Source organism: Schizophyllum commune (assembly GCF_000143185.2).
Source record: "Schizophyllum commune H4-8 unplaced genomic scaffold SCHCOscaffold_9, whole genome shotgun sequence".
In the NCBI taxonomy this organism is placed as follows: domain Eukaryota; kingdom Fungi; phylum Basidiomycota; class Agaricomycetes; order Agaricales; family Schizophyllaceae; genus Schizophyllum; species Schizophyllum commune.
Window position 1 is genome coordinate 503977 of NW_026089546.1, and position 14988 is coordinate 518964.

Sequence of the window (14988 nt, forward strand, 5' to 3'; positions counted from 1 at the left end):
TCACCGCTCAACGAGCACCCCACCTGTCATTCCTTTTCGGCTTCGCTCTCTTGAGAATCCAATCCTTCCCGTTGACCCTCACCCCTACGACTCCATCCTAATTTCTGCCTTCCCCGATCTCTACGTTTTCGCTGAAATGGGTGGAGGACCTGTAGTAGCTACCGGCGGGACGGACTTCTCGCATCTCGTGGACTTGTCGAAACCATGGTATACGAACTCGCGTACGTGGCTTGCTCTTCGAACAATGGGCTGAGCTGATTGGAGTACACACTGCAGGCCTTGTCCTACTGAATGCGTGCATCGCCCTGCTGTTCGTATCCATATCTTTCCCTCAGTTCCCTCCAATTCACCCGTCGACAGTCTTGTCACCTCTGCGACGAACGGCTATGATGGTGCGTGGCGATATGCACTGCCGTGAATGCTGTCACTAACAAGTCGACATAGGCAGCATGATGAGTGCGTACATTATCGCTCATCTCCTCCCTCCATTGCTCACGCACGTTCCCTTCCAGACGGTCTTCAATCTTTGCAACAATGGCAAGAGGACTTCGACCACCCAGCCGGTCAAGAGGTACGTTCGTCCTTCCGATCTAGCGTGCTCCACATTAACTCTACGCAGCTCGGTATCTTGAACGCTATCCAGGTAGGCCTCTTCTATAATCCCCTTCCTTGACTCCTATCTCACCATCGTCAGGGTATCGGCGGTCTCATCGCCCTCCCACTCTCGCCTTACCTCAACGATGGCTTCGGGAGACGGTCAGGCATTGTGCTCGGCGCGACCATCATGATCGTCGGGACTGTGCTGCAGAGCGCATCTAACACGATCCAAATGTTCATTGGGGCCCGGTACGTGCTGGCAAAGTTCAGGACAAACAATTTAACAACGCTGCCAGCTTCCTCCTCGGGTTCGGCTGCTGCTTCGCCGCGTCCGCCGCGCCGCTTCTGATCACCGAGGTAGCGTTCCCGACGCAGCGCGCGCAGGCGACGTCGTTGTACAACTCGCTGTGGTGCGTCCCCCTTTTGACTTGACGTTGCGCCGAACGGTGCTGATCCACGTCGAATAGGTTCCTCGGCAGCATCATCGCCGCTTGGACGACCTTCGGCACGTTCCACATACCCAACAGCTGGTCGTGGCGCATCCCTTCCGCGCTGCAGGGTTTGCCGTCTGTGCTGCAGGTGTTCATGATTTGGTTCGTGCCGGAGAGCCCGCGGTGGCTTATGTCGAAGGGGCGGTAAGGCATTGTCGATTAGAACTTGGGCCCCCCGTGCTAAATCCAGGACATATACAGCAATGACCAGGCTCTGCACGTGCTATCGTACTACCACGCCAATGGTGACAAGTGCGTAAAGGCTCCTTGATTCCATACCCCACTGACCCTCGTAACTCCCAAGGAACGCTCCCCTCGTCGAGCACGAGTTTCAAGAGATCAAGACCGCACTCGAACGCGACGCAGAGATTGCCCAGCAGAACGGTTGGCTAAGCCTCGTCAAGACGCCCGGGAACAGGAGGCGCCTGAGGATTATCATCGCGCTCGCATGCTTCTCGCAGTGGTCAGGGAATGGATTGATGTGTGTATAACTTTCTTCATTGGAAAGCAGCGTGCTGACAAGACTGCAGCTCCTACTGTACGATCTATAGAAAGGGCTATTCGGCCGAGCTGACTTGAGACTTGCAGACTTGGGCAAGGTCTTCGACGCCATCGGCAGTGCGTACATCTTCATAAGCTAGACTCCGCTTCATCGCTGACCTAACGCACCAGTCACCGACCCGACCATGCAGCTTCTCATCGTGAGTCTGCCCTAAAGCTGTCGATTGCGCTTCCTGACCTCGTTTAGAACGGCATCCTCAACATCTACAACTTCATCATTGCCATCTCCGCCGGCCTTCTTTGCGACAAAGCGGGCAGACGTCCGTTGTTCCTTGCCTCGACTATTGGTGCGCTCTTCTAACCTCACACGGAATGTCGCGCTGATGATCTTACTAGGAATGACCGTCTTCTGGACTGGACAGACGATCTGTTTCGGTATCCATTCAGAGACGGGGAGCATCGCGGCCGGACATGCTGTCGTGGCAATGATCTTCTTGTACTCTGCCTTCTGTGAGTCCTTCTCGAGCAAAGGAGTGCCAATCATGGCTAACGATGTTGCTCAGACGATGTGCGCTCATTCGGACTCGGTGGTGTATGCTTGCTGACCCTTTCTAGATTGCCTTCACTCCCCTAATCGTATCGTGCGTGCCTCATTAGCGCGGCTAGGTTCACCTTGATTGATCACTTTTCTTTTCAAGCTACACCGTCGAAATATTGCCATTCCACCTTCGCGCCAAGGGCTTTACCATTTTCGCCTTGGCAGGTTCGCTCTCGACCATCTTCAATCAGTATGTTTGCGCTACTTGTTATCTGCCTATGGTCTGATCGCCATAACCGCAGATACGTGAACCCAGTGGCACTTGAGAGGTAAGTATCTGATAGAACGTCGCGCTCCCTTGCTAACAGGTATGAATGAAGCTTCAGCTGGAAGTACTACGTATGTCAATGCGCCGCTGGCCCATCGAGACAGCTAACTCCTATGGCCACTAGATCTTCTACGTCGTCTGGCTGACCTTCGAGTCGTTCTTCATCTACTTTTACCTGCTGGAGACGAAGGACGTACGTGGTGACGTCCATCTGCACTCGTCCGACGCTGACACTAGGTCCTGATCTTCCAGCTCACCCTCGAAGAAACCGCCGCGTACGTCTTCTTCCCCACTTCTACTATTCAGCTCACACAGCGTCCTAGCCTCTTCGATGGTCCGGCCGAAGTACCCGTGCCAAAGACTGTCGTCAGCGATACGTCCGACTCTGCATCCAACGCGCGCACGTCCACCACACTCTCCGCCAATGAGAGCTTGGAGAAGGGGCACTTCGGCAACATTTCGCTTGACGAGAAGTCCATCCGGTCCGTATCGCCTAGTGCGAAGGGACTTGAGCTTGTTTGAGAAATCGATCAATACCGGATGACTTCTCGGAGCGCCCCTCAAGCGCCTTCTAACCTGTACAAACGACACCGGACTACCTCTGTATACGACCCGGACGACTGCACTGCACACGATTATAGACCTTTCAATTGCACAATGGACTGACACCCATAGAGCATGGCCTACATACCTCCCTCGCCAATTCATAGAATTCCTGGAAGGTTTACTTAATTCGGCGCTAGACTCGCTACCACTAGTAAATATCATAGCCGTACATATAGTAGTTTTCGTTGTACATACCGCACCTAGACTCCGTCGTTTGCACCTGCACTGTATCCATTGCTCGAAGGACTGTCTACCACTTACTTGTGATAGTTATTGCTTGCACAGGACCTTCGGACATATCGTCCGCCTGTCGTAGCTATGAAGCACGCTGTACGCCTTGTGACAGCGTCACGAGCGGTCAGTGACGACGTATTTCGGCAACAGCCGGTGACAAACTTTCGCTTTCCTCCCGCATTCATGTTCTGACACACTCCGCTGCTGGTATCTGCTCGACTACAACTCTAGGGCGGAGCGGCTTCCAGAGAAGGCCCCAGCATGTGGCGCGGAGCGCTCAGCTCACTAACAGCGTGGACTTGGCGATTCTTGCGTGCTGCTGATCCGAGTCGACCCCGAAGCCATAACAAGGCCGGTCGCAATGGGCTGCTGTGATGCATATGAAGGGTTCGGAAAAGTTGGAAAGTGCTCGTTGTTCTTGACAAGTCTTTGCAGGGATTTCATCTGTCTGCACTGCGTACAGGCGGCGAAGGCCACTGGCATTAGACCGCCGTTATGCTCCACGAGCCCGTCATGGTCCTAATTGTGGCTTTGAGCGCTCCAAGGCGCGGTTCATGGGGAGGATGTTCGATTGGCTCACTACTACCCCCACTGAGGTCACTTGGTCACCAACGCCCTCAGAGATTCGCGCTATATAAGACTGCTCCCCGTTTCTAGGGCTAGCAAGCTACAGCACCCTCTCGCGACTGGCTATCTCCCACATCTGAAGCTCCTCTACGTTCGCCATGTCCGCCGACCTATCGCCACAGGGATTCCTAACAGACACCAATCTCTTCGTCCTTGAGCAGGCCGCTACCACCAACTTGTTTGAAAACATCTTGACGGGCGTCCTTCTGCCTACTACAGAGGAAGGGTACCGAACGCGCCTGAGCATACCTAGCGAGGTTGAAGACTTGCCTCAAGCTATCAGGCTGCTTCTGAGCGTGTATAATCCGGTGAGTGACATGACGCGCGAGGCCGACTAGCGCGCTTGTTGACAATCGTGGGCCAGGTCAATGCCGATTGCGTCAGCTTCAGAGACGAAACTATGGTCAACATCATCAGCATGGCCGAGGACATCTACAGCTACGCGCAGAAGGTCGCGGGAGACGGTGCGTCATATTGTGAGTGCTCTGCGAGGTCGTCTTCGTACAAGTGACACGCTGACCCCCGCGTTGGCCAGTCGTTATCTTCCAGGGCCTCAGAGATATGGCGGACTATGACTCGCCATACAATGCGCTGCATCTGTCGACGTTCACGCTGGAGATCGATGCATTAATTCAGGATATCGCCCGCTACCGATCCAAGGCTCAGGTCATCGCGAAAGAAGTACACAGATTTAACAGGCAACTTGCGAGCGATGCCGATAACCTAAAAAATACCCAAGAGAACGTCAGAGGCGAGCTCGACCGCGAAGTCGCCGGCAACGTAGACGCCGGCGTGCAGGCGGAAATAGACGAACTTCGTGCACAAGCGAAGGAGCTACAAGCGCAGGCCCAGGATCAACGGGGTACGTTGACTCTGTGCTAGTCATGTATGCAGAGGCTGACTGAACGATCGCAGCGGGTGGATGGATGCGCACGCTCATGTGCACGATGACAGGTCCTTCATTGTCCACGATAGAGGATCGTCAGAAAAATATAGCAGCTCGAATCAGCGAGCTCAATGCTACCATCCAGAGTGCCACCGAACACGGGGCCAACGATTCTTTTCATCCATACGCGACTCGAATGGCCGCAGACACGGCGTTGGTTGAGGCAAGTGTTCATTTCATCGGGATCTTGGCTCCGGTTCTCTGCTGCCAAATTGAACCATCACTGCGCAGGAAGGCTTGAATGACCTCGTGGCTACGTGTGGACCCGCCGCCGACATCGTCGACGGCATGGTCACTGAATGGGGCAACATCCTCGATGACCTCGTTCACCTGAAAAGCACGGTCACGGAGGACCCGAACGCCAGCGCCAGCGCCATGCTCGAGATGATGGATCAGGACGAAGTCGAGCAGAAGTGGAGTATGCTCGCAGAGCGTAGTAAGTGCTTCGAAAGGGTACGAAGGCTACGGAAAGCTAACCCGGAGACATCTAGTCAACAATTTCTTGACTGTCGCACGCGCAATGGATCAGAAACAGCAGACAGTGTAAGAGAAACTGTTTGGTATAATGCTGTCGTCCACCCACATTTTTTGCCGTAGCAGACTAGGGGCACAGACGGGAGATCGCAGTCCCCGCGATGAATTTCAGGATTCGACAATTTCGATGTATAGTATCGGAGCTCTTTGATGAGAATATACAACGAGTATGGACTATTGGATTGACAACGCGCGAGGTAGGAGATCACGATCAGCAAGGTACGCAGCAACTTCACCTCAAGCTTCCAGCTGCTTTACAGGCAAGCGCTCAGCAACGCCCCAAAAGTCCAGCCCGCCAGTCTGCACATCCTGCCAATATTCCGCCAAGGTCCTCGGATAGTTAAATCGAGGCATAACGACGGCCCTAGGGTCGTCTACCTCTTCGTGCAAAAAGGGCACGAAGTCTTCGTCGTCCGAGACGGCGACGAGCATCTTGAGATCGTGCCCCGTCTCGCCAGAAAGCAGAGCGAGGAATAGGGGGATCAGAGGCCGGTGATCGACGGGCTCCTGCGCGTACAGGTTCCCGAAGGCGACATGCGTGAGCGCGGGCAGGCCGGCGAAAAGGGCCATCCAGCTTTCCATAGTCGTCCCTGGCGGCGGGTTGACGAGGTCGAGGTGCGTCAGGGCGGGAAGGGTCTTCGGCGCGAACAAAAGTGAGGACGCGTCGAAGGAAAGTCGCTTCACGCGGCCCGAGCCCGGAAACTCGGGCGCAGGCCGCGTCCAGCAGGTGATGTCGGTGACACCGCTGCATGCGGCGAGCGCACGGGCGGCATCCGCGTATGCGACGGAGGTGGTGATGTAGATGCGCTTGACGGTGCGGGCGATGAAGTCGGGGTCGCGGTCCGTGATTGTCCGAAGGAGGAGGGTGGGGCGTGTGAGTGGATAGTCGAGCACAAGGGAACTATAGAGGAGCGTGTCGATCCTAAGGCAAATAATCAATGAAAGACTCGAGCTAGGGAGAAGGAGATCAGACGTACCAAGTCTTGAAGCGAGGTGCGACCAGGGCGAGCGTGTAAGCGGTCTCCGGGTGGATGCGTGCCGCATATTCGACAATAACCCATTCAAGCTCGGGAGGAAGCTCGACGTATCTGATAGTGCTTGTCATAGTTCCTAGTTGGATGAGTAGAGTGTTCGGACGGCACTAATGCCGGTGAGGCGAAAGTCAGAAGCAAGGAGGTGAATAGGGTGAGTCTCAGAACGATCCAAAACATATGCGCATCTGATCTAAGTTTCGCTGCCCAAACAGCAAGCTGGTCGTAGAGCCTACATGAGCAAATCTTGATGGGAGCAGTGCGCTAGCTTTGCGGACAGCCAGTGGAGGCTGGACTTCAGAGGGAAAGAGTGATGACGGCGTGAGCCAGAGCAAATTTATGGCAAAATCAAGAAAGTGGTCGAAAGTAACATGAAGGCAGCGCAGAAGTATATCAGTATTTAAATTGCATTATGCCATAGCCCGGTGGACTTTGGCAGCGCGAAATGCTTGAGGCTGGGCCGCGGAAACGAGAAGGATGGTGGTGGTCGAAAGTCAACCTCCGGGGATCAAAGATCAATTTCGGCCACTCAAGCGGAGATCCGGGCCGGTCCCTCGATCAATCCACCTTGAACTCTCTTTTTCCGTCTCAATAGACGCCGTCATCAAACCATGGCGAGTACGGAAGCAGAGGGGCCGGCTCCCCCTCAAGAAGTCCCTGAGTACGAGACAGAGGGCGAGGACTGGGAAGGCGACGACGATGAGGAGGACGAGGATGATGGCGACATCGACGCCGAGGCGCAGGAGATCACCCGGAGGCTGGAGGCAGAGCTGGCGGCGATGGGTGCGCTGACGGAAGCCCCAGAGCCAGAACACGAACATATACCAGAACAACAATACCCGGATCCCCCATCACCGAGTGCTTCACCTCGAGCGCAACCCACCGCGATCGACCTCTCGCGAAGTCATGAGCTGGTCAGTACGCTCAGCACCATCGTCTCCCTCGTCCAACGAGATCCCATCATCCGCGCCGCGTTCTCCACCACACATGTACCATTGGTACCCGGCGGCAGTGTACTCTCCGTCTTCACGGACATCATCTCCTCAGGGTCAGTCGGGAAAGGCATCGCGCTTTCGCTGAGCCAGATCGTTCTTTCCCTCGCTCAATCAGATTCTTTGTTCGGACATCGCCCTCCCCCTCCTGTGCAGACGCAGAAGCGTAAACGGGACGAGCGCGAGAATGTTCCACCTCCGAACCCTCGACCACAAAAGCGACAAGTGGTCTCTCAAGGCCACCTTGCGGAGCAGCTCTCCGACGCCATCGCCTTGGTCGCTAATGTCATCAACGCCGATCCCTCAAAACCTCTTGACCCCGCCTCTGTCGCATCCATGTCCTCCCAACTGCACCAGATCTTCCTCTTCTCCGTTACCTCCCTTGGCTCTGCCGGCTCGAACGCCCCCGCTTTACAAGAAATTAGCGGTCTCATCCAGATAATCGGCCTACTCAGTGGCATCCAAATCGGCCAGAACGTCTCCCAACCACCCTCCCAACCTCAACCCTACGCCACCTCCACCCTCGCCAGCTGGTCGCAGCCCCAGCCCAGCACCCCCTACATCGGCACCGCCGTCTACCCCTGCAACATCAACGGCTGCTCGAAAATATTCTCCCGCCTCTTCAGCCTTCGCACCCATCAGCGTGCCCACTTTGCCGAGCGCCCCTTCCGGTGCGCGCGGTGTCCGGCAAGCTTCGCGCGCAACCACGACCTGAAAAGGCATGCGAAGCTGCACGACAGGACGGCGTGGAAGTGCGCTTGCTGCGAGAAGATATTCTCGCGGCGAGACGCGTTGAAGCGACATCGAGATGTGGCGCGTGGTCGGGGTACGGGCTGCGGGGCTGCGCCTGTGACTGAGGTTGCTCTCGACGCGGACCATGAGCGGGGTACGCGCGAGGAGCGTCGAGCCAAGCTGTGGCATAACGTTGGTACCGGGGAGCCGCCACCCGTCGACGATCATGGGCTCGAGGAAGGAGAGGTACTTCCCGAGGTGGTGATGATGATCCAGGCTGCAGTGCTCGGTTTGCACGCTCCGCTCCTTGCCCGTGCACGCAGTGCCCTCGGTACCGCCGCGGTCTCCGCCGTGGCCCCGGGCGAGGAGCCGCAGCAAACACCGGCTACGTGGGCTACCGTATTCGCCCGCGCCTTCGCACCACGGCCTGTCGAAGCCCCTGCGATGATTACACAGCCTGCGCAAGCTGACGCGCCTGCTGCTCCTCAGACGGAGCCTGCGGCACCGCCAGCAGACCAGGCGGCTGCAAGCGCCATCATTGGCGACGAAGTGCTCGCTTCGCTGCCGATGATCGGGCTTACCGACGAGCAGACGCGCTTGCTGGAGGAAGCGATCGCTCACGCCGCGTCTGCCGCTCAGGCCCAAGCCGAAGCAGAGGCCGACATGGAGGAAAACGCCGAGGACTCAGAGTCGGACGACCCTGAAGACGAGGATGCGCCGCGTGAGTCGGAGACTCAGCCCCAGGGGCCTGACGCGCCTCCTACTTCTCCCAACGTCGTGGTGGTGGCCAACAATACAATATCGTGATGGTCGTTATAATGTACAACATGATTAGGTTCGCTTTGCCTCCTCTTCCCGCACCCAGACCTTTGGAATAAATAAGATTTTGTTGTTGTACAGATGCCTCCGCCCGCCCCTGGGTATGCGTTCCCTCCAATTCTATCATCCGCCTCGAGGAAAAGCCGCGCCGCGTCCCGTCAACGAACACGCTGGGTACACGAGATTAGGTTCGTGTGAAGGACAACATACGACTGAACGCAAAGACGTACTGCGGCTGCCCGCGCGCGGGCGCCCCTGCAGGGGGCATGGGTATCTTGTCTGTTTTATGATGGTGCTACATGGGGTATCACATCTTGGGCTTCACCCCGCCGCCGCGCCGGCGGTCGTTGTACTGGCGCGCGGCCTCGGCGTCCGCGCGGCGCCAGCGCGTCTGCTCCTCGCGCGACTCGTTCTTCCACGCCGCCGCGATCGCCTGCGCGGGCGAGAGCGCCTGGGCGGGGGGCGCCGCGGAGGGCGACGGCGGGGGCGAGTGTGGGGACGCGCTGCGCGGCGAGGGAGGCGGGGACTCGGACGTCATGTGCGGCGTGGAGGCGGTGCGCGCTGCGCGCAGGACATGCGGGCGGGAACAGGTAGTCTGGGAAGTAGTGGGAGGCTAGGGAGGGCCGGAGAGGCTTATAAGTCCGGCGCGTCGTGCGCATGCCCTTTACCACGCAGCGCGGCTGGGTGCGATGCGATCCATCAGTTGAAGGGGCCCTTTCATTGTTGCGGCCTCGACGGCAGACACGCGGAGGGGGGCAGAGCGCCCGGTAGCGGCAAATGCGCAATTAGGCAACCCGCGCGGCACAAATGGGAGTGAGGACAAAGGAATCGCTCGATTAGGCAGGATGAATGTCAGCCTCATGGGGAATTCGCGCGGGCGGAGGGCGGACGGAATGCACAAGAGCCAGTCATCTGATGCCATCCGTGCCGTGGTTGTGGACTCGGAATGCAGAATGGAATGTAGCGAACACAAGAGCGGTGCGGTCGATGGAGTGTTCAGGTGGTGAGATAAGGTTAGGTCCGGATGGTACGAGCTCGGCCATCTGGAACCTCTTTCCCGCTTTCGACGAACAATGCCCCGAGGTACAGGCGCGTGTGAAGGACTGTCCAGGGCTTTACGGTACAATGAGCATGCCTATGCAACGTCCTCGCGCAGTAAACGTGTTTATCAGGTCACTTGAATACAAAAGCTGCGTGGATCTGCGACTTCTGCCGGCCACATGTCACAGGAAGTACAGCAACTGCTGTAAATGAACGCAACAAGCGCGGCCAGAGCGCGCTTACTCGCCGAATCCTCCCGAGCGGCCAGGGCTTTACGGTATGGACCCCCCACAGTCGCTCCACACGCCCATATTGCTCTGTGGGCTCCGTCCACAGATGCTCTAGCGATTGCGCCTACATAACTATCGATTCACGGTGGAACATAGGCTTTGACCTGCAATATAGCATCGATATTAATGCTCAGGCATCCCGCCGTGAAGATCCTGAATTCCAATCGACAGGCAATCATGTCGTCAATCCGTGGCCACCGAGCCCGGGCATCGATGACAGATTATCGTCCATCTGACATTTGCTCTTGCTTTGTTCCAAGAAAGTTAGGGCGTTTATCAAGCGCTCCACATCACTGAAGGAAGAAATCTCTGTTGGGGAAAACAAGGCCTCGGCCAGGAAGTAGCGCCCTCAACCCCGCCGCCATTGCTCGGCTCGGAACTTCAAACGGTCTTTTTGTGGAAGGAGTACTGTATATCCAGCATCAAGAGATATCTCTGCTAAGCCATGGTCACTCATCTGATAAGGCAGCCCTGATGATTCGTGAAAACCAACAAGACCAACAAGACGAACTGTATGCCACGCGATGATCGGCAACTGCCGACACAATCACGTTGCCTGCACGCGTCGCAACACGTCGCCCCCATCCTTGTTGCAAACCCCCCACTCGTTCACATCCGATCCTATCCTGGGCTTCTCAAAAGGAGTCACGAACTATCCTGGTGGTAAGAATTCCGACGGAAGGTATCGGGCTCAAGTCTTACACACTTTTCCAGCCATGCGATTCTTCCAGGCTCGGTCAACCACACTCTGCGCGAAGTGCAGCGACGCCTTCAGCAGCAAAGTCGCCTCCTCAAATTGATCCGAATCTCACTCTTGCCTCACATTTATTTGCCCGCGATCGAGATCTCCGCTCTCACCACCAACCTCTTCGAAGTGCAGAACGACCTTGAGGCCTGCGTCCGTGCCATAGATCGGCTAGAGGCGACGCTCGCCGATCTGCGCCAGCATAGAAGTTTGCTTGAGACGACTGAGACGCATGTAAAATCCATATGTGCACCTATACGCAAGCTGCCGCCAGACATCCTGGGCGAAATCGCTGCATACGCGCTTCCGCCACGTTGGTTCGACGACCCGAGCGGCAAGCATGTCTGGACGGTCATGCAGGTGTTCCATGATTGGAGAGCCGCTGCTCTAGCTCTCACATGGCCTTGGACGGTTATCCACCTGCCGCGCCTGCGTATGGATCCCTGGAACACTGGCATCTCTGCCCGTGACGTTCCGACGGACATATTGTCGACGTATCTGCAACGCTCTAAGCAGGCTCCCGTAGTTATAAAGAAGCTCGATACCGGGAACATACATGAAGAAGATGGCCGTAATATTCTTCTGCGTCATGCGTACCACGTTCGTGCATTGGAAGCCCTGCAAGATCACGGCCGGGAGGACCTTGTACCTTGCCATCTTCCCTTGTTGCAAGAACTCATCTTCCGCGGACCCAGTACCGGTCGGGAATTGGATGCTCCTCACTTGCGTGTACTTGATACAGTCGGCGCGGCTCCCTTCTTGCACATTTCCTGGGGGCATATGCGCGCGGTCAAAATACAGGTCCCGGAGATCGACGATGCTAGCATCCTTGCTTTGTCGCAGTGCACGAACGTCGAGATCCTCAGCTTCTCGACTGGGGTCAGATCGTATCAACCCAGGCTACAGATACCCCATTCCTTCTCCTTTCCGACACTACATACTCTGGAGATCGGCGGCGCCGCTATCAAACTATGCCCTCTGATCGTCGCGCCCTCCCTGCGACACTTCACCCTGAATCTGGCGTACGACGATGAACTCTGGGAACCCGGAATGTCCCTCTACGACGTTAGTCTGCTCAATGACCTTATCCGGGGCTGCGACACGATCGCATTGCGCAACATGCACACCCACTCGGCAGTTCACATCCGAGATGTGTTTTTAATCCCACAGAAGCTGCGCAAGGTGTCGTTCATCCAGGAGAGCGGTGGTGGCTCCTTGAGCATGCCGTACTGCATGAACTCGAAGTTCGTACAGGCTCTTGCGTGCTCCCACTCCGATTCGACGCTCGTCGATCTTGAGGAAGTAGAGATTATTAACGGGGCGTACCTGGCTCGATGGACGGACCAAGACATCGACCTCGTGTGCGACCTGTTCCGTACTCGCGCAATATCGTCCTCGACAAGTGGCTGTCCTGGCCTGAAGCGAGTGCATATACGGGTGCTGTACGATGTAGCGGTGGAGCAGCTGCTGAAGAAGATCGGTCCTGAAGCTGAAAGCATCCTCGATGTCGAGCAGGGCGACCCTGTTGCACCGTTCCAAGTTGCCGAATTACTTCGTACTTGAATGCCATGCATATGTATGTGCGCAATCCGATTAGCATTACTGCAGGCCATAAGAGAGAACATGAGTGTGTATGAGTACAAAAGGTGACAACGCGAATAAATTATATAAACCGGTCAGGCAGGTGTCGACGAGGGCGGCGCTGATAATGGCGGCTTCGGTGGCGTGGGCGTCGGTGCGCTTCCACTGGGCTGCCCACCCAGCGCAGGCGTCGTCGCCCCCGTCCCAGGTGGTTGTGATGAGCTCCCATTCACCCCCGTCTCCTTCTGCCCCTGCAGGTTATCGCTCGTGATATTGAGGTATCCCGCCTGCACCAAGAAGTCCCACACCCGACTCGTCTTGTTCACGTCGATCTTGACCAAGTCGCGCGCCTCCCTGCGCCTCAGCTTCCCACCGCGTCTCGCATACTCGCGCACCAGCGTCTCCTTGACCACCAGGTACGGGCGTGGCAGGATCCGGAGCTGCGAGCACAATGTCTGCTCCGCGGGCGTGAGGAGGTGCAGCGCGGGCGAGTTGGCGAGGTTGAGCGGGCCGGGGCGCTTGGCGGCGTTGTCGGAGTCGGCGGGCGTGGCACGGGGCCGGGCGTAGTAGGAGTGGGCGGTGGCGGCCTTGGCGGAGGCGGCGCGCTTGGCGAGGTCAATATCGTATCTCTCGATATCAGCGGTGGTTTGAAGCCCGAGGCGGCGATAGTTCTGGAGATCTTGAATACGTTTGCGGAGAAGGGCTTCGTCTATATGACGGGCGTCAGCAGTGAGGACGAAATGAGGATAAAGAGGCTTACAAAGGATGTCGGCGCTGAAGACCTCAAAGTCCTCGGCGGTTTGAAGTTTGGAGAAGGGTCGGAGGCGGTGAAGGATCTCGCGTTCTTCTCGTTGTCGTTTCTTGTCGTTAGCTTGCATCTGGACCTCATATGAGTATACGATCTTGTAAAGCCCATGTCGCTCGCCCACCTTCTTGTAATCCAACAACCCACGGTCGAACATCACCGCCTTCGCCTCCATCCGCTTCTGCACCTTCTGCGCGTACATCTCCAGCATAGTCAACTTTAGGTTCAGCGAATCCTCCGTCTCCAACGGCGGTGGATACGTCACTTCATCCCCCGCCTCCTCACCATCCTCGTCCCCATCTTCCTGCTTGACCCTTGCATGCCCATTCGGCGCATCCTTCCCCATCACCCGTGCCGCAGGGGCCTTCTTCCCCGGCATGCCTCTCGGTGCCTTCGTCCCCTTTACACCCACTGGGGGCGCAGGCGGCCTTCGCTTCTCCTCCTCCCACCTCGCGCGTGCCTTCACGTCTACATCATTCGGGTCCTCGGGGATGTCCTCCCCGCCGTACTTGAGCACGACACCAAACTCGAGGTCCTTGACCAGGTCCTCCGCCTCGTTCTCAAGCTCATTGTCAAATTCAAGGCGCCCGGGGAGGAAGCCATGGATGTCGTGTACGTTGGGGGCCGAGGTGGGTGCGGTGGGGGGCGGGGGAGGGACGGTGGCAGACATCTTGGCGATGCGCCGGCGTTTGCGGTCTTGGAATTCGGCTGGGGGGATGTCGAAGGTGGCGTCCATTCGCTGAAGAGGATTGGTATGAGAAGGAGACAGCAGAGGACGACGGGCGGACGTACGGGTAGTGGCCAGTCCTTGGACTCGATGTAGACTTTATGATAGTGTTCCTCGACCTCCTCCTTTGTTCGGGTACCGACATGTTCTGCTATTCTCTTCCAGTTGCCGAACCCGAAGCTAGCGATTCCCTTGAGCAGCAGCATTTCCCTAGAGCAAATCAGATCATAGTATTGAGGGACCACGCTGAGTTGTACGCACTCATCTGCGCCCCAGTCTTCTGTGAAGATAGGATTCGAGCTGAATTCCTGGAAACAATTAGTGGTCCGCTCAATGCAGAGATGCCGCGGACGCACGATGACCCGGTACGGATGTGTACGCTTATGACCTGCAAATTCCTTCCCTGCGCAGAAGCAAGGGGGGCATATGTCTACACCCTCTTCTGTCTTACATTCGGGTGCAGCGCATTTGAAGCGTATGGAGTGGGTCAGATCGCAGCCACACGCGTCGCAGTGTATCTGATCGCCTGGTTCGTTCACAGCTAGCCATGGGAAGGTGAGCATACTCGTTCAAGGGTGGAAGTACGTGCCACGCACTTTGTACTTCCTCTATCTGCGCCTGCTTTCTTTGCGAAACAGTCATCTTCAGGTGCTCGGACCAATCGCCAGGTCAGTACAAAGGCGGTGAGTGAGGGGTCGAGCAATGCAAAGAGTACTAGAGTGGCCGAGGCGCAGTGTTGATATAGAGGAGGCAGCAACGCAAAAGGAAACGGGCGCTTAATGCGATATGGCGGGCGGGAGCAGGATTATTGACATGTGTTTGC

General features: G+C 56.8%; 7 protein-coding genes across 7 annotated transcripts; 4 read left to right on the top strand and 3 right to left on the bottom strand.

Moving 5' to 3' along the window:
* Nucleotides 1–136: 136 nt before the first annotated feature.
* Nucleotides 137–2699, top strand: SCHCODRAFT_02509716 (general substrate transporter; the record flags this gene model as incomplete). The annotated part of the gene is made up of 20 exons (XM_003029182.1): nt 137–221; nt 277–310; nt 361–396; nt 449–456; nt 513–571; nt 620–643; nt 695–846; nt 894–1007; nt 1065–1232; nt 1290–1340; nt 1393–1569; nt 1669–1706; nt 1761–1789; nt 1837–1936; nt 1986–2122; nt 2205–2230; nt 2288–2377; nt 2430–2456; nt 2508–2526; nt 2580–2699. 20 exons carry the CDS (start codon nt 137–139, stop codon nt 2697–2699), a joined length of 1494 nt encoding a protein of 497 aa, XP_003029228.1.
* Nucleotides 2700–3899: 1200 nt separating this feature from the next.
* SCHCODRAFT_01357408 (uncharacterized protein) lies at nt 3900–5415 on the top strand (the record flags this gene model as incomplete). The annotated part of the gene is made up of 6 exons (XM_003029183.3): nt 3900–4230; nt 4287–4398; nt 4458–4784; nt 4838–5037; nt 5100–5304; nt 5360–5415. The coding sequence occupies exons 1-6, from the start codon at nt 4021–4023 to the stop codon at nt 5413–5415; spliced, it is 1110 nt and encodes a 369-aa protein (XP_003029229.1). The 5' UTR covers nt 3900–4020.
* Nucleotides 5416–5639: 224 nt separating this feature from the next.
* On the bottom strand, nt 5640–6507 carry SCHCODRAFT_02585065 (uncharacterized protein; the record flags this gene model as incomplete). Its single annotated transcript, XM_003029587.2, has 2 exons — nt 5640–6324; nt 6380–6507. The coding sequence occupies 2 exons, from the start codon at nt 6505–6507 to the stop codon at nt 5640–5642; spliced, it is 813 nt and encodes a 270-aa protein (XP_003029633.1).
* Nucleotides 6508–7044: 537 nt separating this feature from the next.
* Nucleotides 7045–9235, top strand: SCHCODRAFT_02679824 (uncharacterized protein; the record flags this gene model as incomplete). The annotated part of the gene is made up of 2 exons (XM_003029184.3): nt 7045–8992; nt 9058–9235. One exon carries the CDS (start codon nt 7045–7047, stop codon nt 8962–8964), a length of 1920 nt encoding a protein of 639 aa, XP_003029230.1. The 3' UTR covers nt 8965–8992; nt 9058–9235.
* Nucleotides 9208–9847, bottom strand: SCHCODRAFT_02633583 (uncharacterized protein). The gene has a single exon (XM_003029588.3). The coding sequence runs from the start codon at nt 9512–9514 to the stop codon at nt 9284–9286; it is 231 nt and encodes a 76-aa protein (XP_003029634.1). The 5' UTR covers nt 9515–9847; the 3' UTR covers nt 9208–9283.
* A 984-nt stretch (nt 9848–10831) lies between these two features.
* Nucleotides 10832–12615, top strand: SCHCODRAFT_02585069 (uncharacterized protein; the record flags this gene model as incomplete). Its single annotated transcript, XM_003029185.2, has 2 exons — nt 10832–10970; nt 11039–12615. The coding sequence occupies 2 exons, from the start codon at nt 10832–10834 to the stop codon at nt 12613–12615; spliced, it is 1716 nt and encodes a 571-aa protein (XP_003029231.1).
* Nucleotides 12616–12728: 113 nt separating this feature from the next.
* Nucleotides 12729–14728, bottom strand: SCHCODRAFT_02511517 (SWIRM-domain-containing protein; the record flags this gene model as incomplete). Its single annotated transcript, XM_003029589.2, has 6 exons — nt 12729–13342; nt 13394–13511; nt 13563–14177; nt 14231–14375; nt 14427–14473; nt 14522–14728. The coding sequence occupies 6 exons, from the start codon at nt 14726–14728 to the stop codon at nt 12729–12731; spliced, it is 1746 nt and encodes a 581-aa protein (XP_003029635.1).
* Between the last annotated feature and the right edge of the window lie 260 nt (nt 14729–14988).